General features: G+C 50.9%; 2 protein-coding genes across 5 annotated transcripts in view; one reads left to right on the top strand and one right to left on the bottom strand.

The window, feature by feature from the left end:
* The window catches only part of MAP4K1 (mitogen-activated protein kinase kinase kinase kinase 1), a 30342-nt gene extending 21909 nt beyond the window's left edge, over window positions 1-8433 (top strand). The window contains exons 27-31 of one of the 3 annotated variants that reach the window (XM_054462591.2): window positions 219-281; window positions 493-582; window positions 667-737; window positions 2886-2941; window positions 8241-8433. In XM_054462591.2, coding sequence (XP_054318566.1) covers window positions 219-281; window positions 493-582; window positions 667-737; window positions 2886-2941; window positions 8241-8310 — 350 coding nt within the window. In that variant the 3' untranslated portion in view covers window positions 8311-8433. Of the gene's footprint in view, window positions 1-218; window positions 282-492; window positions 583-666; window positions 738-2885; window positions 2942-6782; window positions 6914-8240 lie in introns of those variants that run through there. The other 2 variants (XM_054462593.2, XM_054462592.2) reach the window with 2 other exon arrangements.
* A 60-nt stretch (window positions 8434-8493) lies between these two features.
* RYR1 (ryanodine receptor 1) overlaps window positions 8494-21790 on the bottom strand; it is a 155728-nt gene continuing 142431 nt past the window's right edge. For both annotated transcript variants that reach the window (XM_054462589.2, XM_054462590.2), the window contains 10 exons: window positions 19889-19931; window positions 17793-17923; window positions 17637-17697; window positions 15691-15837; window positions 15315-15449; window positions 10961-11117; window positions 10064-10128; window positions 9875-9975; window positions 9477-9528; window positions 8494-8733 (listed from right to left, as the gene is read on the bottom strand). In XM_054462589.2, the coding sequence (XP_054318564.2) occupies window positions 8638-8733; window positions 9477-9528; window positions 9875-9975; window positions 10064-10128; window positions 10961-11117; window positions 15315-15449; window positions 15691-15837; window positions 17637-17697; window positions 17793-17923; window positions 19889-19931 (988 nt within the window). In that variant the 3' untranslated portion in view covers window positions 8494-8637. The remainder of the gene's footprint in view (window positions 8734-9476; window positions 9529-9874; window positions 9976-10063; window positions 10129-10960; window positions 11118-15314; window positions 15450-15690; window positions 15838-17636; window positions 17698-17792; window positions 17924-19888; window positions 19932-21790) is intronic.

Below are 21790 nucleotides of genomic sequence, written 5' to 3'. Positions count from 1 at the left end.
GGACTGAGAAAGGGCTGGAAGGGCAGGGAAGGGAGAATGGCAGGTTTTAGTTAACTGGGGAGATTGATGATGGGGTGGGACCGGGATGGTGAGCGGGGTTTAGCCTATTTGCTTGGGAACTGAGGCGGTGGCTAAAGCACAGGTACAGGCCTTCTGGGGGTGGTGTGGGGAAAGGGGAATGGGATGGGGTCAATCCTTAACCCACTCCCCCCAAACAGAGCACAAGGGACCAGTGCAGGTGACCCAGGTAGAGGAGGATATGGTGATGGTGTTGATGGACGGTAAGAACCCTCCTTCCTCCTCTGCCTCCCCACCCTACCAGCTGCAATCCCTAGATCTCTGCCTCCGAACTTGTGCTTCTCAGAACCCCTGAGCCCCCTGGGCCTTGCCCCTGTCCTACATAGCTTTCACACTGAATTTATGGATTGGTCCCTTAGTAACCCTCTAAGCCTTGCTCACAGTTCTTAAAACCGTCTCTCTATCTCCTTCCAGGCTCTGTGAAGCTGGTGACCCCGGAGGGGTCCCCAGTCCGGGGACTTCGCACAGCTGAGATCCCCATGACCGAAGCGGTGGAGGCCGTGGGTCTGTGCAGGGACGGGAGAGCCCAGGATCAGGGGTGGAGACTCAAGTGATCCCCAAGGGTAACGGGCATTGCTTTCTCCCCAGCTATGGTTGGAGGTCAGCTTCAGGCCTTCTGGAAGCATGGAGTGCAGGTGTGGGCTCTAGGCTCGGATCAGGTAAGCCCCTCCATCCAAACACATTCATCCCCCGGCCTCCATCATCACATTCATCAGATGGGCTCCGAGAACTCCTGAGTCAGAGTGTGAAGTCCTGGAGGGGAAACATCTTCCAATTTCAGTTCAGATAGATCCCCTTCTTTGCCCCAGGATTTATTTTTTATTTTATTTTATTTTATTTATTTTTTTAAGACGGAGTTTCACTCTTGTTGCCCAGGCTGGAGCGCAGTGGTGCGATCCTGGCTCACTGCAACCTCCACCTCCCAGGTTCGAGCGATTCTCCTGCCTTGGCCTCCCAAGTAGCTGGGATTACAGGCATGCGCCACCACAGCTGGCTAATTTTTGTATTTTCAGTAGAGATGGGGTTTCACCACGTTCATCAGGATGGATGGTCTTGAACTCTTGACCTGGGGTGATTCATCCACCTTGGCCTCCCAAAGTGCTGGGATTACAGCTGTGAGCCACCACACCTGGCCTATTTTATATATATAGATATAGATAGATAGATAGATAGATAGATAGAATTTATTTATTTTTGGAGATGGAGTCTTGCTCTGTCACCCAGGCTGGAGTGTAGTGGCACGATCTCGGCTCACTGCAGCCTCCGCCTCCCAGGTTCAAGGAATTCTCCTGCCTCAGCCTCCTGAGTAGCTGAGACTACAGGTGCATGCCGCCATGCTTGGCTAATTTTTTTGTATTTTTAGTAGAGACAGGGTTTCACCATGTTGCCCAGGCTAGTCTCAAACTCCTGAGCTCAGCCAATCCGCCTTCCTTGGCCTCACAAAGTGCTAGGATTACAGGTGTGAGCCACCACTCCTGGCCATTTTTATATATTTTTTGAGACAGAGTCTCGCTCTGTCACCCAGGGAGGAGTGCAGTGGCACAATCCGAGCTCACTGCAACCTCTGCCTCCTGGGTCCAAGTGATTCTCCTGCCTCAGCCTCCTGAGTAGCTGGGATTACAGGTACACTCCATCATGCCCAGGTAATTTTTGTATTTTTAGTAGAGACGGGGTTTTGTCATGTTGGCCAGACTGGTCTCGAACTCCTGACCTCAAGTGATCTGCCCGCCTCAGCCTCCGAAAGTGCTGGGAGTACAGGCGTGAGCTACTTCACCTGGCCTGTTTGTTTTGGAGATAGGGTCTCTCTCTGTTGTCCAGGCTGAAGTGCAGTGGTGCAACCATAGCTAGCTGTAGCCTTGACTTTCTGGGCTCAAGCAATCCTCCCTCCCCAGCCTCTCAAGTGGCTTGGATTACAGGTGTGAGCCACTGCACCTGGCTGCTCTTGGATTTCTTGAGTCCCAGTCTCATCCTGGGCCACTACTGTGACCTTGGGCTGGCAACGTTGCTTCTCTTTAAGCTTCTGTTCCCCAACTGTAAAATGGGGACCACTGTAGAGATATATGGATAGTTAAGACCAGACTGTCTGGGTTGGAATTCAGCTGAGTGATCTTAGGCAAATGACTTAACCTTCCTGTGCCTCACTGTCCTCATTTGGAAAATGGTGTTTATCTCACAGAATACTGTGTCAGACTTTGCCCTTACAGTTTAGTATTTTTATTTATTTATTTATTTATTTTTGCTCACTCATTTCCCTCCCTCTTTTTGAAACGGAGTCTCGCTCTGTTCCCCAGACTGGAGTGTAGTGGCACAATCTTGGCTCATTGCAACTTCTGCCACCCGGGTTCAAGCGATTCTCCTGCCTCAGCCTCACAAGTAGCTGGGATTACAGGCATGTGCCACCACAGCTGGCTAATTTTTGTATTTTCAGTAGAAATACAAAAATTATCTCAGCTGGAGATCTCGGCTCCAGTGACACGCCCAGTGGCGCGATCTCAGCTCAATGCAATTTCTGCCTCCCGGGTTCAAGTGATTCTTCTGCCTCAGATCCTGAGTAGCTGGGACTATAGGCACGCACCACCACACCTAGCTAATTTTTGTATTTTTAGTAGAGATGAAGTTTTGCCATGTTGGCAAAGCTGGTCTCGAACTCCTGACCTCAGGTGATCCACCCACTTCGGCCTCCCAAAGTGCTGGGATTACAGGCGTGAGCCACCGTGCCCAGCTCCTTGCTCTCTTTAAGGGAGCCATGCTTGTAGTGACAGTGGAGGTATCTTCCAGGCACTGAGACACACACTTTTTTTCCCTAGCTGCTACAGGAGCTGAGAGACCCTAGCCTCACTTTCCGTCTGCTTGGCTCCCCCAGGTATGTTGTGGGGTGGGGTGCAGAAGGACCTGGGAGGGGGCTTCTGATGTGAAGAGAGCATTCTGAGGTGTCCCCAGCAAGGTATCTCTAGCCTGGACAGTGTCTCACCTGGTCACCCTGCTTCCATCCCTGCTCCCTAGAGTCTATTCTCTGCACTGCAGCCACGGGGGCATTTTCTTTCTTTTTGTTTTGTTTCTCACTGTACTCAAAGGCTGGAGTGCAATGGCACGACCATGACTCACTGCGGCCTTGACCTCCCAGGCTCAAGTGATTCCCCCACCTCAGCTTCCTGTGTATCCGGAACTACCGGCATGTGCCACCATGCCCAGCAATTCTTTTATTTATTTATTTATTTATTTATTGAGATGGAGTTTTGCTTTTGTTGCCCAGGCTGGAGTGCAATGGCGTGATCTTGGTTCACTGCAACCTCTGCCTCCCAGGTTCAAGCGATTAATCCTGCCTCAGCCTCCCAAGTAGCTGGGATTACAGGCACGTGCCACCACACCTGGCTAATACTATATTTTTTAGTAGAGATGGCATTTCACCATGTTGGCCAGGCTGGTCTCGAACTCCTGACCTCAGGTGATCCACCTACCTCAGCCTCCCAAAGTGCTGGGATTATATGCATGAGCCACTGCACCTGGCCAATTCTTTTATTTTATAATTTTAATTCTTTTATTTATAAAATTTTTTTTAAATTTATTTTTGACACAGAGTCTCGCTCTGTTGCCCAGGCTGGAGTGCAGTGGCACAATCTCAGCTCACTGTAACCTCTGCCTCCCAGGTTCAAGTGATTCTCATGCTTCAGCCTCCCAAGTAGCTGGGTTTACAGGCGTGTACCACCATGTTTGGCTATTTTTTGTATTTTTAGTAGAGACGGGGTTTCACCTTGTTAGCCAGGCTGGTCTCAAACTACTGACCTCAGGTGATCCAGCTGCCTTGGCCTCCCAAAGTGCTGGGATTACAGGAGTGAGCCACTGCCCCTGGCCTTAATTTTATTTCATTTTTGAGACAAGGTCTCATTCTGTTGCGCAGGCTGAAGTGCAGTGTTACATACACAGCTCACTGCAGTCCTGACCTTCTGAACTCAAGCGATCCTCCCACCTCAGCCTCCTGAGTAGCTAGGACCACAGGCGTACACCACCACAACTGGCTAATTTTTTAATTTTTTTGTAGAGACGGGGTCTTGCCCTGTTGCCCTGGCTGCCCTTGAACTCCTGGCCTCAAGCAGTCTTCCTACCTTGGCCTCCCAAAATGTTAGGATTACTGGCATGAGCCACCACACCTGGCTGCATTTTTTTTTTTTTGAGATGGAGTCTTGCTCTGTTGCCCAGGCTGGAATGCAGTGGCGTGATTTCAGCTCACCACAACCTCCACTCACTGGGTTCACGCGATTCTCCTGCCTCAGCCTCCCGAGTAACTGGGATTACAGGCATGTGCCACTGTGCCCGGCTAATTTTTGTATTTTTAGTAGAGACAGGCTTTCGCCATGTTGTCCAGGCTGCTCTTGAACTCCTGACCTCAAGTGATCTGCCCGCCTCGGCCTCCCAAAGTGCTGGGACTATAGGCATGAGCCACCATGCCCGGACCTGGCTACATTTTTATTTTAGATTTTTATCTTATTAAAAATTTTTAACTATTAAAAATAACGATTTTAACTATTTTGACATAATTTAAAACTCACACTCCCAGAGAAGTTGCAAAAATAAAACAAAAAAATTCTCTTTTATCCAGATTAGCCAGATGTTAATCTTTTTTTTTTTTTTTTTGAGATGGAGTCTTGCTCTGTGGCCCAGGCTGGAGTGCAGTGGATCTCCACTCACTGCAACCTCTGCCTCCCGGTTTCAGGCAATTCCCCTGTCTCAACCTCCTGAGTAGCTGGGACTACAGTTGCACACTACCACGCCCAGCTAATTTTTTTTTTTTTTTAAGTAGACATGGGCTTTCATCATGGTGGTTAGGCTGGTCTCAAACTCTTTACCTCAGGTGATCCACCCACTTCTGCCTCCCAAAGTGCTGGGATTACAGGCGTGAACCACTGCACCTGGCCAGATGTTAATCTTTTTAACCGCATTTGCCTTCTTCTTTTTTTTTTTCTTTTTTTGAGACAGAGTTTTGCTCTTGTTGCCCAGGCTGGAGTGGAATGGCACGATTTTGGCTCACCACAACCTCCCCCTCCTGGGTTCAAGCACTCCTCCTGCCTCAGCCTCCTGAGTAGCTGGGATTACAGGCATGCGCCACCACGCCCGGCCTCTTCTCTTTTTTTTTTTTGGATTGTTAGTAGAGACGGGGTTTCACTGTGTTAGCCAGGATGGTCTCGATCTCCTGACCTCGTGATCCGCCTGCCTCAGCCTCCCAAAGTGCTGGGATTACAGGCGTGAGCCACCACGCCCAGCTTGCCTCTTCTCTTTCTTATGCGCACATACCACACACACAAGTATACGTGTGTGTGTGTGTGTGTGTGTGTAATTTTTTAATGAATATTTGGGAATGAATTGCAGACGTGATGCCCATTTACCCCTAAAATACTTCAGTGTATATTTCCTGAATCAAAGCAAGGACATAATGTTACAAACCACAGCACAGCTGTCAAAATCAAGGAAACAACACTGAAACATCACAACCTTCTAATTCATACCCCTACTCAATTTCACCAGTTGGCCAGGTGTGGTGGCTCACACCTGTCATCCCAGCACTTTGGGAGGCTGAAGCAGGCAGATTACCTGAGGTCAGGAGTTGGAGATCGGCCTGGCCAACATGGAGAAACCCCACCTCTACTAAAAATACAAAAATTAGCTGGGTGCGGTGGCACGTGCCTGTAATCCCAGCTGGGAGGCTGAGGCATGAGAATCACTTGAATCCGGGAGGTGGAGGTTGCAGTGAGCCGAGATCACACCACTGCACTCCAGGCTGGGTGACAGAGCGAGACTCTGTCTCAGGAGGAAACAACAACAACAACAACAAAAAATTTCACCTGTTGTTCTAGCGATGCCTGTGATTTTATATATATATATATATATATATTTTTTTTTTTTTTTTTTTTTTTTTTCTGGTCCAAGATCAAGGTTGCACTTAGGAGTCATGTTTCTTTATTATTTAGCCTGGAACAATTATTTAGACTTCTTTTGTCTTTAATGAGCTTTGGCCTTTTTCAAGAGTAAAGGAAAGTTGTTTTCTAGAATGTTCCTTGACTGTGTTTGAGGTTTCCAGGTTCTGCATTTTGGGCAGGAATACTGCAGAAAGATGTCTTTCTCAGTGCATCATTTCAGAAAGTACACGATGCTAGTTCGTCCCGTTACTGGTGATATTAACTTTGATCATTTGGTTAAGGTAGAATCAGCCAGTTCTCTCCACTGTGAAGTTGCTTTTTCCCCCTTTTACTTTTTTTTTTTTTTTTTTTTTAAAGATAGGGTCTCTCTCTGTCACCCCGGCTGGCGTGCAGTGACGCAATCATGGCTCACTGCAGCCTCGACCTCCTGGGCTCAATCAATCCTCCCACCTCAACCTCCCAGGTAGCTGGGACGACAGGCGCGTACCACTACACCTGGCTTATTTTCATATTTTTTGTAGAGACAGGGTTTCGCCATGTTACTCAGCCTGGTCTGGAACTCCTGGGACTCAAGAGATTCACCTGTGTAGACTTCCCAAAGTGCTGGGCTTATAGGCAGGGGCCACCGCACCCAGTCTCTGTTTTTCTTTGTAATAAGAAGTATCTTTTGGGGGAGATTCATTGAGACTAGGTAAATAGTCTGTAAATATGTTGCTTCTCATCAGATTTTCACCCACTAGTTTTATTGTTTTTTGTTGTTGTTTTGAGTCAGAGTCTCACTCTGTCCCCCAGGCTGGAGTGCGGTGGCACGATCTCGCCTCACTGCAACCTCCTCCTCCCAGGTTCAAGCAATTCTCCTGCCTCAGCCTCCCGAGTAGCTGGGATTACAGGTGTGAGCCAACGTGCCTGGCCTGCCCACTAGTTTTAGAATCAATTGATTTTTCCCTGAATCTATTATTATTAGGTGGTTACTAACAATAAATGGTGATTTTCTGATTCTATGTTTCCTTCTGTGTGTGTTAGTTGGCATTCTACTCTAAAGAAGAGCTGTGGCTTCTCCATTCTTTCTTTATACCAGCATGGTCTCATGGATTTTTATTCTGTGGGTTATAGTCTATTACAGTCATTATTTATTTATTTATTTATTTATGAGACGGAGTCTCGCTCTGTCACCCAGGCTGGAGTGCAATGGCGTGATCTCAGCTCACTGCAACCTCTGCCTCCCAGGTTCAATCGATCCTCCTGCCTCAGCCTCCCGAATAGCTGGGATTACAGGCGTGCACCACCATGCCTGGATAATTTTTTTTTTTTTTTTTTTGAGACAGAGGCTCGCTCTGTCACCCAGGTTGGAGTGCACTGGTGTGATCTCCGCTCACTGCAAGCTCTGGCTCCCAGGTTCACGCCATTCTCCTGTCTCAGCCTCCCGAGTAGCTGGGACTACAGGTGCCTGCCATCGCGCCCGGCTAACTTTTGTATTTATAGTAGAGATGGGGTTTCACCGTGTTAGCCAGGATGGACCTGGATAATTTTTGTAGTTTTAGTAGAGATGGGGTTCACCATATTGGCCAGGCTGGTCTTGAACTCCTGACCTCAAATGATCTGCCCCCCTTCGCCTCCCAAAGTGCTGGGATTACAAGCATGAGCCACCGTGCCCGGCCTTGTCATTGTTTATTTTGAGGCACAAATAGTCTCAAATTTAGCCAGTGGGAACCACTTTAAGGAGCCCCTGTGTCCTTTTGACATGCCAGAAGGGTCATTTTAAAATCCAAATCTGATCGTGTCACTGTCTCCCTGCTTAAAATCCTCCCGTGGCCTCAAGATAAAGACTCAATCCTGGCCACAGCCCACAAGGCCATGACATCTCCAGTCAAGTCCCAGCATTTCTCCCACCTCAAATCCTTTGCACAGGCTGTTCTCCCCAGCCAGAACACTCTTCCTTGCCCTTTCACCAAGTTCCCTCCTAACCCTCCTTCAGGCTGCACCATCCATTCTCTGGGGAGTCTGGGCTGACCTCCTGGGTTAGGTTTCCCTGCCAGGCATGCCATGCTTTTTTGCGCTCACGTAATTCACTGATTCATGTTGATCTCCTTCTCTAGAATGTGAGCTTCCTAAGGGCAGGGACCGTGTCTGCCCGTTCACTGCTATAGTTCAGCATGGGGCTGGCACAGTCTCTGTTAACTACTTTGTGAATTGATGAATCAATGAACATATGAATGAATAAATGAACTGACTTATCTCTTCCTTCCACAGGCCTGTAGTGGTGGAGACACGCCCAGTGGATGATCCTACTGCTCCCAGCAACCTCTACATCCAGGAATGAGTCCCTAGGGGGGTGTCGGGAACTAGTCCTTGCACCCCCTCCCCCATAGACACACTAGTGGTCATGGCATGTCCTCAGCTCCCAATAAACGTGACTTTAGCCTCTGCTGTCATCTTGTTTTTCTTGGGGGAAACAATTTCTGGATGTGCACTCCTCCACAATTTCAGCAGGCCAACACAGTGATGCTGGGGGGCGTAGCACAGATTTATTTTCCAGTACTAGGTCAGCTCTTCCCCAGCTGCCTTAGGGGGAGGGGCTTGGACAATAAGGGGCTTGCTGTGAGAATAAGGCACTTGAGGTGGGGGTAGAGGGCCAGCTGGGGGTGTGTCAGCTAAGCTGGTCCTCGTACTGCTTGCGGAAACAATCGCCAGCTGGGAAGAAATCCCAACATCTCTCTTGGTACATCTTCCAGACATAAGACTCCTAAGATTGGGGACAGAAATAGTTCATTGGTCACATCTTCAAACCCTTGAGACATATATATATATTTTTAGACAGGGTGTTGCTCTGTTGCCCATGCTGGAGTACAGTGGCGACAATCACAGCTCACTACAGCCTCCTGGCTCAAGCGATTCTCCGCCTCTGTCTCCAGAGTAGCTGGGACTACAGGTGCACACCACCATCCCTGGCTAATTTTTTAATAGAGAAAGGGTGTCGCCGTGTTCCTAGGCTGTCTTGAACGTCTGGTCTCAAGCAATTCTCCCGCTGTGGCCTCCCGAAGTGCTAGGATCGCAGGCGTGAGCCAGGACGCCCAGCCTAAACCCATTTTTTTGAGACGGAGTATCGCTCTGTCACCTAGGCTGGAGTGCAGTGGCATGATCTTGGCTCATTGCAACTTCTGCCTCCTGGGTTCAAGCGATTCTCCCACCTCAGCTTTCCAAGTAGCTGGGATTACAGGCATGCACAACCATGCCCTGCTAATTTTCGTATTTTTAGTAGAGACGGAATTTCACCATGTTGGCCAGGCTGGTCTTGAACTCCTGACCTCAAGTAATCCACCTGCCTTGGCCTCCCAAAGTGTTGGGATTACAGGCGTGAGCCGCCGTGCCCAGCCCCCAGCCCTAAGCCTTGATATTGATAGGAGCTTTTCACTTCCACCTACTGACTGGCCTTGTGTTAAAGGGCTCCACGTCCTGCCCACTGTCCTCCCATTAACACCTCCTTACCTGACCTGTGTGTTCTGTCTCATCCTTGTTTATCAAATACATCAGGAAAAACCTGAGGGTGAGAGGACCGCAGGAGACAAGTCAGAACCACCCTTATCTTATTTTATTTTATTTTAATTTTTTATTTATAGTAGAGAGGAAGTCTTGCTATGTTGCCCAAGCTGGTCTTGAACTCCTGGCCTCAAGTAATCCTCCCCGCTTGGCCTCCCAAAGTGCTGGGCATACAGGTGTGAACCATCTTGTGGGGCCCCACCCTTACCTTCTGATTGGCTGGCAGGGAATCTGCCCACATGGACACTACACCCCCTTTCCTAACTGGCCAAAGCTAAGTACCCCACCCCTGGCTATTGGCAGCCATGCCCCCCACCCTCCTGATTGGCCAGTGTGTCCGTGCTCACATGTAATTGGCCAGGTTGTGCTCCTCCAGCGTGTGAGTCTCGAAGCCATGCGGTGTCGTATCAAAGTAGTCGCTGCCGATTCCGCAGATGAAGCACTTGGTCTGTGAGTGGCAAGAGACATCAGAGTGGAGGCCCACTTGACCCCCTGAATCCTGTAATCCCTCTGGGCCACCCCCAGACATGACCTACTTCCATATCCTCCTTCACTTGCTCTTGTTGGTCTCGGAGCTCACCAAAAGCATCGATGATCAGACCTAGGGTGGCAGGACGCAAGTCAGTGCCCCACCTCTGACCTGGTTCAGACTCCTCCCTCTCCAGCTACCTACCTCCAGGGCTTGCCCTCCATCCCCCATTTCCCTAATCTCACCCCTAATCTTGCTTCCTAAGAAGATAATATTAGGCCTTTATTGGCCGGGTGCGGTGGCTCACGCCGGTAATCCCAGTACTTTGGGAGGCTGAGGTGGGCGGATCATCTGAGGTGAGGAGTTCAAGAGCAGCCTGGCCAACATGGTGAAACCCCCCTCGCTACTAACAATAAAAAAACAAAAAAAATCAGCTGGGTGTGGTAGCACGTGCCTGTAGTCCCAGCTAATTGGGAGGCTGAGGCAGGAGAATCGCTTGAACCTGGGAGGTAGAGGTTGCAGTGAGCCAAGATTGCACCACTGAACTCTGGCCCGGGCAACAGAGCGAGACTCCCTCTCAAAAAAAAAAAAAAAAAAAAAATATATATATATATACACACACACACACACATATATATATATAAATATATATATAAACACATATATATAAATAAACATATATATATCTATGTATCTCAGGCCTTTATTGAACACTCACATGAGCCAGACACTGAGCGCCTATGAATTGACTTAATCCTGATCACAACCTATGAGGTTAGTACCATCGACACCCTCGTTTTGCAGATGGAGAAACTGAGGCCCTGAGAGGCGATTTGCCCAAGGTCTCACAGTAGCAAGAGGTAGAGATGGGGTATGAATCCAGGCCAACTGGATCCTGGGCCCGCATTCTTAGTCATGGAGCTAGCCTGCCTCCGGGCCCTGAGCGCCCACTCCCAGCACTGACCCTGGATGATGGCCAACAGGATGACGATGACGAAGAAGAAGAAGGTGATGTCGAAGACCACCCTGTAGAGCTCGTATTCATCACCCGCGGGGTCCTCGATCTCGTCCCCAATGCCTCCGCCAGCCCGGACACCCACGTACATGTGAAACAGGTAACACTGAGGGAGGGGAGCACACTGGTCACTCATTCATTCGACATTCACTGAGTACCAGCCAGGGCCCTGGGATAGGCAGGGCTGAAGACACGGTAACGACTGAGACAGCCCTGGGCCCTGCCCTCAAAGGGCTCACAGACACGGCATCAGACAGGGACCAACAGCCAGAAATGGTCAGGGCTGTGACACGACGGCACAGGCGGGGGGTGAGGGCCAGGTTGGGTGTGGGGCACAGGCAGAGGGGTCAGGGCCAGGATGGGGGGCACAGGCAGAGGGGTCAGGGCCAGGATGGAGGGTACAGGCTGAAAGGTCAGGGCCAGGATAGGGAGGCACAGGCAGAGGGGTCAGGGCCGGGATGGATGGGGGGCACAGACGGAGGGATGAGGGCCGGGATGGGCAGGGGGCACAGGTGGAGGGGTCAGGGCCAGGATAGCGGGGCACAGGCAGAAGGGTGAGGGCGAGGATGGGAGGGTCCAGGAAGAGGGGTGAGGGCCGGCATGGGAGGGCACAGGCAGAGGGTCGAGGCTGGGGTGGGGAAGCACAGTGTGACCAGGGATGAGCTGAGGGAAGCACTGGAAGCTTTAACAGCCCGCTGGAGGCATCTGATCCAGCCTAGGTGATCAGGTGAGGCTTCCTGGAAGAGGAGGCAGGTGTGAGCTGAAACCTAAAGGAGGCGTTAGGTGGAGGGGTGGTGGGAGAGAGTGTTCCTGGCAGAGAAAGCCACATGCTGCCTCACCATCAGTGAAGAAAGGATACATCTCGCTGCTGTGAGGAACTGAAAATGGTTGGGTAAGGCTGGAAAATAGAGCTCCTGTGCAGGAGAGCAGGGAGAGAGATGAGGCAGGGCCTGGGCACGTGGCTCTGTGGGCCCTGGCCCAGTCCGTGGTCAAGGGGCTTCCTGTAGGACGTGGCATTTAAGTGGAAAGGTGAGGTATCAAGCGAATGGGGTGTGTGTGTATGTCGGGCCTGGGGTAGGGGACAGAGAGAACATCAGGTGCAAAGGGCTTGAATTGGGAGGAAACACGCAGTCCTAGGGGAACTGAAAGAGGACCAGGCGGCTAGAAAGCAAAAAGCAAGAGGGTTTGCGGTTAGACCCAGGCAGGGCCAGCCCTTCCCAGGCTTTGTAAGCCACAGCAGGGTGATTCGACTTTATCTACAGCAGGCTGGGGAGCCACAAGAAGGGTCTGAGTCGGGGTGGGGAGGGAGCATGGTCTACCTGGCACTTGGGAACAACTTTACACTTGTTTTTTTTTGAGACAGAGTCTTGCTCTGTTGCCCAGGCTGGAGTGCAGTGGTGCAATCTTGGCTCACTGCGACCTCCACCACTGAGTTCAAGAGATTCTCCTGCCTCAGCCTCCTGAGTAGTTGGGATTACAGGTGCGTGTCACCCCACCCAGCTAATTTTCGTACTTTTTTTTTTTTTTTTTTTGAGATGGAGTTTTGCTCTTGTTGCCCAGGCTGGAGTGCAATGGCGTGATCTTGGCTCACTGCAACCTCCGCCTCCAGGGTTCAACAGATTCTCCTGCCTCAGCCTCCCAAGTAGCTGGGAGTATAGGCGCACACCACCACATCCCGCTAATTTTTGTATTTTTAGTGGAGACTGGATTTCACCATGTTGGCCAGACTGGTCTCAAACTCTTGACCTCAGATGATCCACCTGCCTTGGCCTCCCAAAGTGCTGGGATTAAAAGCGTGAGCCACAGCGCCCGGCATACACTTGTTCTTTTTGTGTCCCCAGGATGTGAGAGAACACAGTCATCCTGGACTAAAAACTAAGATAAGTGACTATAATGAGAACAAGGCTGTGGGCAGCGAGGTCGTGTCTGGAAGAGCCTCAGATGTCAGGTTGAGGAGCTGGACTTTGTCCTGAGAGCAGGGAGGAACCCACGGAGCCAGATTGCAGGACATCTTCGGAGATAAACCCCAGAAATGATTGTTTTAATTGTGGCCTGTGTCTCTAGTAAGTTCACATCAATTTGAGTTATGATCACCATTATTAGAATAGAAGAGAAAATATAAACGTGCATTGAACGCTGGGTATACCTTGGGTGAAACTTTTTTTTAAACTTGACACAGCGTCTCAATCTGTTACCCAGGCTGGAGTGCAGTGGCGCAATCACAGCGCACTGCAACTTCAAACTCCTAAGCTCAAGCAATCCTCTTGCCTCAGCCTCCCCACAGCGTTAAGATTACAGACATGAGTCACTGCGCCCGGCCTGGGTGAAACTTTTAATTGTGGATAATGATGATAGAAGCTAACACCTATATAATCCTGAGGATGTGCCAGGCACTAGTCTAAGTCTTTTTTTTTTTCCTTTTTTTTGAGATGGAGTTTCACTCTTGTTGCCTAGGCTGGAGTGCAGTGGCACAATCTCGGCTCATGGCAACCTCCACCTCCCAGGTTCAAGTGATTCTCCTGTCTCAGCCTCCCGAGTAGCTGGGATTACTGGCATGCGCCACCATGCCCAGCTAATTTTGTATTTTTAGTAGATATGGGGTTTCTCCATGTTGGTCAGGCCGGTCTCAAACTCCCGACCTCAGGTGATCTGCCCGCCTCGGCCCCCCAAAGTGCTGGGATTACAGGTGTGAGTCACCGTGCAAGGCACTGGTCTAAGTCTTTTAAGTCTTCGATAGCCAGGGAGCACCTATTAGTCCTAAAAGCAACTACTATTACACTCTCATTTTACAGGTGAGGCCCCCAGGGCATAGGGAGGAGGTTGAGTAGCCTGCCCAAAAATCACACGGCTCACAAGCGGCAGGGGCATGCTCCCTGAGTACCTTTCCAATAATTATAGTTTGAAAAGCTCAAATAAGGCCAGGTGCGGTTGCTCACATCTGTAATCCCAGCATTTTGGGAGGCCGAGGTGGGTGGATCATTTGAGGTCAGGAGTTCGAGACAAGCCTGGCCAACATTGTGAGACCACCCCATCTCTACTAAAAATACAAAAATCAGCTGGGTGTGGTAGTGTGTGCCTGTAATCCCAGCTACTCAGGAGGCTGAGGCAGGAGAATCACTTGAACCTGAGAGACAGAGGTTGCAGTCAGCTGAGGTCATGTCACTGCACTCCAGCCTGGGTGATACAGCGAGACTCCATCTCAGGAACAACAACAACAAAAAACCTCAGCTCAAATAATACTGAAACAATGGCCAAGAGGTGCGGAGCACTCATATATGCCTGGCACTGTTCAAAGTACCTGACATGGCCAAGTGCGGTGGCTCATGCCTGTAATCCCAGCACTTTGGGAGGCCGAGGTGGGCAGATCACGAGGGCACAGGCAGAGATGGAGACCATCCTGGCCAACATGGTGAAACTCCGTCTCTACTAAGAATACAAAAATTGGCCGGGCACAGTGGCTCATGCCTGTAATCCCAGCACTTTGGGAGGCCCAGGCGAGCGGATCACCAGGTCAGGAGATCAAGACTATCCTGGCTAACATGGTGAAACCCCGGCTCTACTAAAAATACAAAAAATTTTCCAGGCGTGGTGGCGGGCGCCTGTTGTCCCAGCTACTCGGGAGGCAGAGGCAGGAGAATGGCATGAACCCGGGAGGCGGAGCTTGCAGTGAGCTGAGATCACGCCACTGCACTCCAGCCTGGGCCAGACTCTGTCTCAAAAAAAAAAAGAAAGAAAATTAAGAATACAAAAAGTATCTGGGTGTGGTGGCACGCGCCTGTAGTCCCAGCTACTTGGGAGGCTGAGGTAGAAGAATCACTTGAATCCGGGAGGCGGAGGTTGCAGTGAGCTGAGATTGCGCCACTGCACTCTAGCCTGGTGACACAGTGAGACTCCATCTCAAAAAAAAAATGTGCCTGGCATGCATCAGCTCGCCAAACTGTAGGTACTATTTTCATTTTTTAGAGATAGGACCTCCGTCTGTCTACCAGGATGGAGTGTAGTGGTCCGTTCGTAGCTCACTGAAGCCTCAAACTGCTGGGCCCAAGTGATCCTCTTGCCTTAGCCTCTAGGCACACAACACAACACCCAGCTAATGTTTAAATTTTTTTTATACAGACAAGATTTTTGCCTTGTTGCCCAGGCTGGTTTCCAACTCCTGAACTCAAGTAATCCTCCCGCCTCGGCCTCCCAACGCGCTGGGATTGCAGGCTGGAGGCACCACGCCCGGCCTGGAGGTACCATTATTAACTCCTTCAACAGATGCGAGAAGGAAGGGTCCCAGAGTGCTGGGGGAGGGGCTCACCGTCATCATGTCATCACACTTCATGTCAGGTTCATCCTCATCCTCGCTCTTGTTGTAGAACTTGCGGAAGAAGTTGAAGGCCACCACGGTGTACAGGTAGACGACCACCGCCAGAAGGCCCACGGTCATCACCAGCTGCGGGCAGGATGGGGCCAGGTCAGCTCCGCCCTGGGCTTGCCCTCCCCCTGCCCTGCCCATTCTGGGTCCTGGCCCCGGTTCAGTCCCTGTGGCTCTACCTTGCAGCCCCACACACCCCCGGCTCAGCCCACCTGGCCTTGCCCCTCCTCAGCCCAGCTGCCCGGCCCTCACCCCTTCACCACCCACTGCCACGCTGGTCCCTGCCGGCCCACACCCCACAGCCAGGTCCTCCCCACACCTGTTTCCCATTGTGGGTGACGGAGGAGAGGATGGTGCGCAGCGTCTTGACCCCCATGGCGATGTCCAGGAGATGGGCAGCAAAGAAGAAGTTGTTGTAGTGTCCCAAGAGGGACATCACCATATACCAGCCCAGGTACAGGAAGGACTGTGGGCACACAGGGCCGGGGTCAGGGGGAAGGCAGGGACACACGAGGAGCACTCTGGAGGGTAGGGGCCACTCGAGAGAGTCAGCTGTGCCCTGGGGGTCGGGTGCCAGCTCTGTTTGGGGAGTACATGGAGGACTGGGGCATTCTGGGTGAGAAGGCATCCTGCGGGGAGATGAGAGCCCCCTCCAGAAGGAAATAATCTGGGAATCTAAGGGCACACTGAGAGAGCCAAAGGATGCTCTGGGCCGGGTGTGGTGGCTCATGCCTGTAATCCCAGCGCTTTGGGGGGCTGAGGTAGGAGCATCACTTGAGGTCAGGAGTTCAAGACCAGTCTGGGCAACATAGCGAGACTCCATCATCTCTTCCTCTGTCTTTTTTTTTTTTTTTTTGAGATGGAGTTTCACACTTGTCACCCAGGCTGGAGTGCTATGGCGCAATCTCAGCTCACTGCAACCTCCGCCTCCCAGGTTCAAGCGAAAGAGGCTAAGCCTGCCTTAGCCTCGCTTAGCCTCCTAAGTAGCTGAGACCACAGGTGTAGGTAACCACACCCAGCTAATTTTTTTTTTTTTTTTTTTTTTTTGAGATGGAGTCTTAGTCTGTTGCCCAGGCTGGAGTGCAGTGGTGCAATCTCAGCTCACTGCAACCTCCGCCTCCCGGGTTCAAGCGATTCTCCTGCCTTAGCCTCCAAAGTAGCTGGGACCACAGGCGTGGGTCACCACACCCAGCTAATTTTTGTACTTTTAGTAGAGATGGGGTTTCACCATGATGGCCAGGCTGGTCTCAAACTCCTGGCCTCAAGTGATCCACCCACCTCAGCCTCCCAACCTAAAGTGCTGGGATTACAGGCCTGAGCCACCGCACCTGGCCACTCTCTGTTTTTTGTCAGAGACACGGTCTCACTCTGTTATCCACGCTGAAGTGCAGTGGTGCACTAGCTCACTGAAACCTCTGCCTCCTGGGCTCAAGCCATCCTCCCACCTCAGCTTGTTGAGTGGCTGGGACTACAGGTGTGCACCACCATGCCTGGCTGATTTTTGTATTTTTTGTAGACACAGGGTTTCACTGTCTCTACAAAAGTTGCCCAAGCTGGTCTTAAACATCTGAGCTCAAGCAGTCCTCTGCCTCCGCCTCCCAAAGTGCTGGGATTACAGGCCTGAGCCACTGTGCCTGGCTGCCTGGCTAATTTTTTGTTTTCTTTTTTTGTTTTTTTTTGAGATGGATTCTCATTCTGTCACCCAGGCTGGAGTGCAGTGGTGTGATCTTGGCTCACTGCAGCCTCCACCTCCTGGATTCAAGCCATTCTCCTGCCTCAGCCTCCTGAGTAGCTGGGATTACAGGCACCTGCCACCATGCCCAGTGCCAGGTTTGTCTTGAACTCCTGACCTCAAGTGATCTGCCTGCCTCGGCCTCCCAAAGTGCTGGGACTACAGGTGTGAGCCACCACACCCAGCCCCAGCTAATTTTTAAATTTTCTGTAGAGAGAGGATCTCACTATATTGCCCAGGCTGGTCTCAAACTCTGGACTCCAGTGATCCACCAGCCTTGGCCTCTCAAAGTGTTGGGAGTACAGGCGTGAGCCACCACACCCAATCCCAACTATTTAAAAAATAATAATAGTAATAATAATAATAAGATGTCTGGGGGGATAAGGAGCCTTGTGTGGATAAGAAGATACCCTAGGGTCACAGCCACTCAGGGTCCCAGGAGTCATTCTCTGGTCAGGAACACCCGATGTTGGGAACCCTCCTAACGCCCCACCCCTGCAGAGTCCCTCCCCAATCTGCGGGCCCCTGCTCACGTTGTCTGTGAAGATGACCCCGAACTTCCAGATCTGGTACTTGACATCGATGGACATGAGCCTGTGGGGGCGGGGGTGGGGGGAGATGCTTGAGTGTCAGACCCCAGTCACCTCGCCTGCATGTCCCAGGCCTGTGCAGGGGTGTCCTGGGCTCACCAGGTCAGCAGCCCTGGCGGCGGGTTGGGCTTGCGCTCATTGTGGGCGGTGATCTCTAGTGTGGCCAGGTCCATGCCCAGTAGCTCAGCAATCCGCTCCCGCCCGTAGATGTCCCCATGTTTGTCCAGGACCTGCACAAGAGAGCGTCAGGCTGTGTAGACACAGCTGGAGTGCAGGTGTGTGTCATGGTCTGCAAGGGGGTTCTGGGGACACTCTAAACTCTGAGTGAGAAATGGGAGGTGCATTTTTTTTTTTTTTTTTTTTGAGACAGAGTCTCCCTCTGTCGCCCAGGCTGGAGTACAGTGGCGCCATCTCTGCTCACTGCAACTTGTGCCTCCCAGGTTCAAGTGATTCTCCTGCCTCAGCCACCTGAGTAGCTGGGATTACAGGCATGCACCACCACGCCCAGCTAATTTTGTATTTTTAGTAGGGACACGGTTTCTCCCTGTTGGTCAGGCTGGTCTCAAACTCCTAACCTCAAGTGATCTGCCCGCCTTGGCCTCCCAAAGTGCTGGGATTACAGGCGTGAGCCACCGCGCCCAGCCCACTTTGTTTTTTTCTACAGCATTTATCACCACTGACATACTGTACTTGTGTTCATCATCTATCTTTCCAACTTGAACGTCAGAATCACTGTTTTGTTTAACACGGGATCCCAGGTTTCTAAAACTGTTCCTGGCACATACTAGGCGCTCTGTAAATATGAGTGAACAAATTATAGTAACAGCCAACATATCTAGTGTTCTCCTATATGCCAGATACTGCTCATGTAGTATATAACCCTGTAGGGTTGTCCGTATTATTACCCCACTTTGAGTATGAGGTACAGAAGGTCAATAAGCCAGAAGTAGAAAAGTAGGCAATCGGCTGGGCGCGGTGGCTCGTGCCTGTAATCCCAGCACTCTGGGAGGCTGAGGCGGGTGGATCACCTGTGGTCAGGAGTTTGAGATCAGCCTGGCCCACATGGCGAAACCCCGTCTCTACTAAAAATACAAAAATTAGCCGGGCGTGGTGGTGGGTGCCTGTAATCCCAGCTACTCGGGAGGCTGAGGCAGGAGAATCGCTTGAACCTGGGAGGCAGAGGTTGCAGTGAGCTGAGATTGTGCCACTGCACTCCAGCCTGGGTAACAGAATGAGACTCCGTCTCAAAGAAAAAAACAAAAGAAAAGCAGGCAGTCTGGTTCCAGAGTGTGTGTGCTTATGACATATTGCTAACTTCCTCTCTTTCAACTAGTATTTCTCTATTTTTTTGAGATGGAGTCTCGCTTTGTCACCCAGGCTGGAGTGCAATGGCGCGATATCGGCTCACTGCAGACTTTGCCACCCGGGTTCAAGTGATTCTCCTGCCTCAGCCTCTCAAGTAGCTGAGATTACAGGTGCCCAGCTAATTTTTGTGTTTTTAGTAGAGATGCGGTTTTGCCATGTTGTCCAGGCTGGTCTCAAACTCCTGACCTCGAGTGATCTGCCCACCTCGGCCTCCCAAAGTGCTGGGATTACAGGCGTGCGCCACCGCGCCTGGCCTCAACAGTATTTCTTGAGTATTCACTTTGTTCCAGGCACTATGCTATGCTTTTTTATTTTTTTACTTTTTGTTATTATTATATTTTTTGAGATGAGGTCTCACTCTCTTACCCAGGCTGTAGTGCCGTGGCACAATCTTGGCTCACTGCAACCTCTGCCTCCCAGGTTAAGCAATCCTCCCACCTCAGCCTCCTGAGTATCTGGGACTACAGGCATGCGGCACCACACTAATTTTTTGTATTTTTGGTAGAGACAGCATTTTGCCATGTTGCCCAGGCTGCTGTGAAACTCCTGAGCTCAAGTGTTCCGTCCATCTCAGCCTCCCAAAGTCCTGGGATCACAGGCGTGAGCCACCACGCCCAGCCTTGATGCTCTGCTCTTTCCATGTGCCCATTCAAGAAAGGGAAGCAAGCTTACTATGCCCATCTCCCCATGGGGAAACTGAGGTGCTACTCAGAGAGGCAGAAAAACCTCTTGCCCAAGGTCACACACCAAGCAAGTGCTTGGCAGGCCTGTGATGGCCTGGTGGCAGGCAGGGACCCAATCCAGGACCCAGTGCATCCATGTCCTCTCACCTTGCGCTTGACAAACTTGTCCCAGTAGTTGCTGGGGAAAGACCTGCAGAGAGAGAGAGAGAGAGAAAGCGTGAGTGTGAGATGTTAGGGCCAGAGGGATCAGAGCTGTCAGCCACACAGGGGTGGGCTGAAACTCCACTGCACTGTTTTTCTTTTTCTTTTTTTTTTTTTGAGATGGAGTCTCACTCTGTCGCCCAGGCTGGAGTGCAGTGGTGTAATATCGGCTCTCTGCAAACTTTGCCTCCCAGGTTCAAGCAATTCTCCTGCCTCAGCCTCCCGAGTAGCTGGGATTACAGGCGCCCACCACCACACCTGGCTAATTTTTGTATTTTTAGTAGAGACAGGGTTTTGACATGTTGGCCAGGCTGGTCTCGACCTTCTGACCTCAGGTGATGCCCCCACCCACCTTGGCCTCCCAAAGTGCTGGGATTACAGGTGCCCACCACCAACGCCCGGCTAATTTTTGTATTTTTAGTAGAGACAGGGTTTTGCCATGTTGGCCAGGCTGGTGTCGAACTTCTGACCTCAGGTGATCCCCCCCTCCCGCCTTGGCCTCCCAAAGTGCTGGGATTACAGGCGTGAGCCACCTGCGCCTGGCTCTACTGCTTTTCTTGTAGGAACCTTGAACAGTGGGGACCCCAGTGCCATCCTTGCTAGACCCCAGATGAGGCAGAGAATTTGCATTCAGAGCCAGATGTGCAAAAAAGACCTCAGAACGGCACTCTGATAAAAAGGCTCTGGCGTGGTGACGGGTGGGGAGAAGTCCAAACCAGCAGCCTGACTCGGCACCAACTCCAGTGGAACTGCCTGCTTCCTCATACTGGTTGATTTCATTTAATTTCATGATTCTGGCCCTTTATTTACCAGTTTTCCAAGTGACACTGGAAATTGATGCCCTAACATCCTCAAATATGGCCAATGAGTTTTTTTTTTTTTTTTTGAGATGGAGTGTCGCTCTGTCGCCCAGGCTGTAGTGCAGTGGTGCAATCTCCACTCACTGCAAGCTCCGCCTCCTGGGTTCACGCCATTCTCCTGCCTCAACCTCCTGAGTAGCTGGGACTACAGGCACCCGCCACCGCACCTGGCTAATTTTTTTGTATTTTTAGTAGAGACGGGGTTTCACCGTGTTAGCCAGGATGGTCTGGATCTCCTGACCTCGTGATCCGCCTGCCTCGGCCTCCCAGAGTGCTGGGACTGATTACAGGTGTGAGCCACTGTGCCCCGCCACGAGTTTTGTTTTTTGAGAGGGTGGAGTGATGATTGATTATGAATTCATGGATTTGCAATTATTTGAAGTGCTTCGATTCATTACACTTCCAATTCCTATTGGCTTTTTTTTTGGCGCCCAGACATAGGGTCTTGCTCTGTCACTCAGGCTGAAGGACAGTGGCATAATCATAGCTCACTGCAGCCTAGAACTCCTGGGCTCACGCCATCCTCCAGCCTCAGCCTCCCAAACAGCTAAGACTACAGGCATGCGCTAGCCAGGCTAGCATGTCTGGCTAACTTTTTAGTTTTTTTTTTTTCTAAAGATAGAGGTCTCTCTATGTTGTCCAGGCTGGTCTTGAACTCCTGGGCACAACGGATCCTTCAGCCTCAGCCTCCCAAAGTGCTGAGATTACAGGCATGAGCCACTGAGTGCGGCCCCTAGGGCCCCTAATGATTTCTTTTCTTTTTTTTTTTTTTCCTTTCTCTTTCTTTTCCTTTTTTTTTTTCCAGATGGAGTCTCACTCTGTTGCCCAGGCTGGAGTGCAGAGGCACAATCTCGGTTCACTGCAACCTCCACCTCCTAGGTTTAAGTGATTCTCATGCCTCAGCCTCCGGAGTAGCTAGGACCACAGGCGCCCACCACCATGCTTCATTTTTGTATTTTTAGTAGAGACTAATTTTTGTGTTTTTAGT

This window comes from Pongo pygmaeus, chromosome 20 (genome assembly GCF_028885625.2).
Source record: "Pongo pygmaeus isolate AG05252 chromosome 20, NHGRI_mPonPyg2-v2.0_pri, whole genome shotgun sequence".
NCBI classification, from domain to species: Eukaryota; Metazoa; Chordata; class Mammalia; order Primates; family Hominidae; genus Pongo; species Pongo pygmaeus.
The sequence above is the reverse complement of the archived record's forward strand: the minus strand, read 5'-3'. Positions and strand labels throughout refer to the sequence as shown.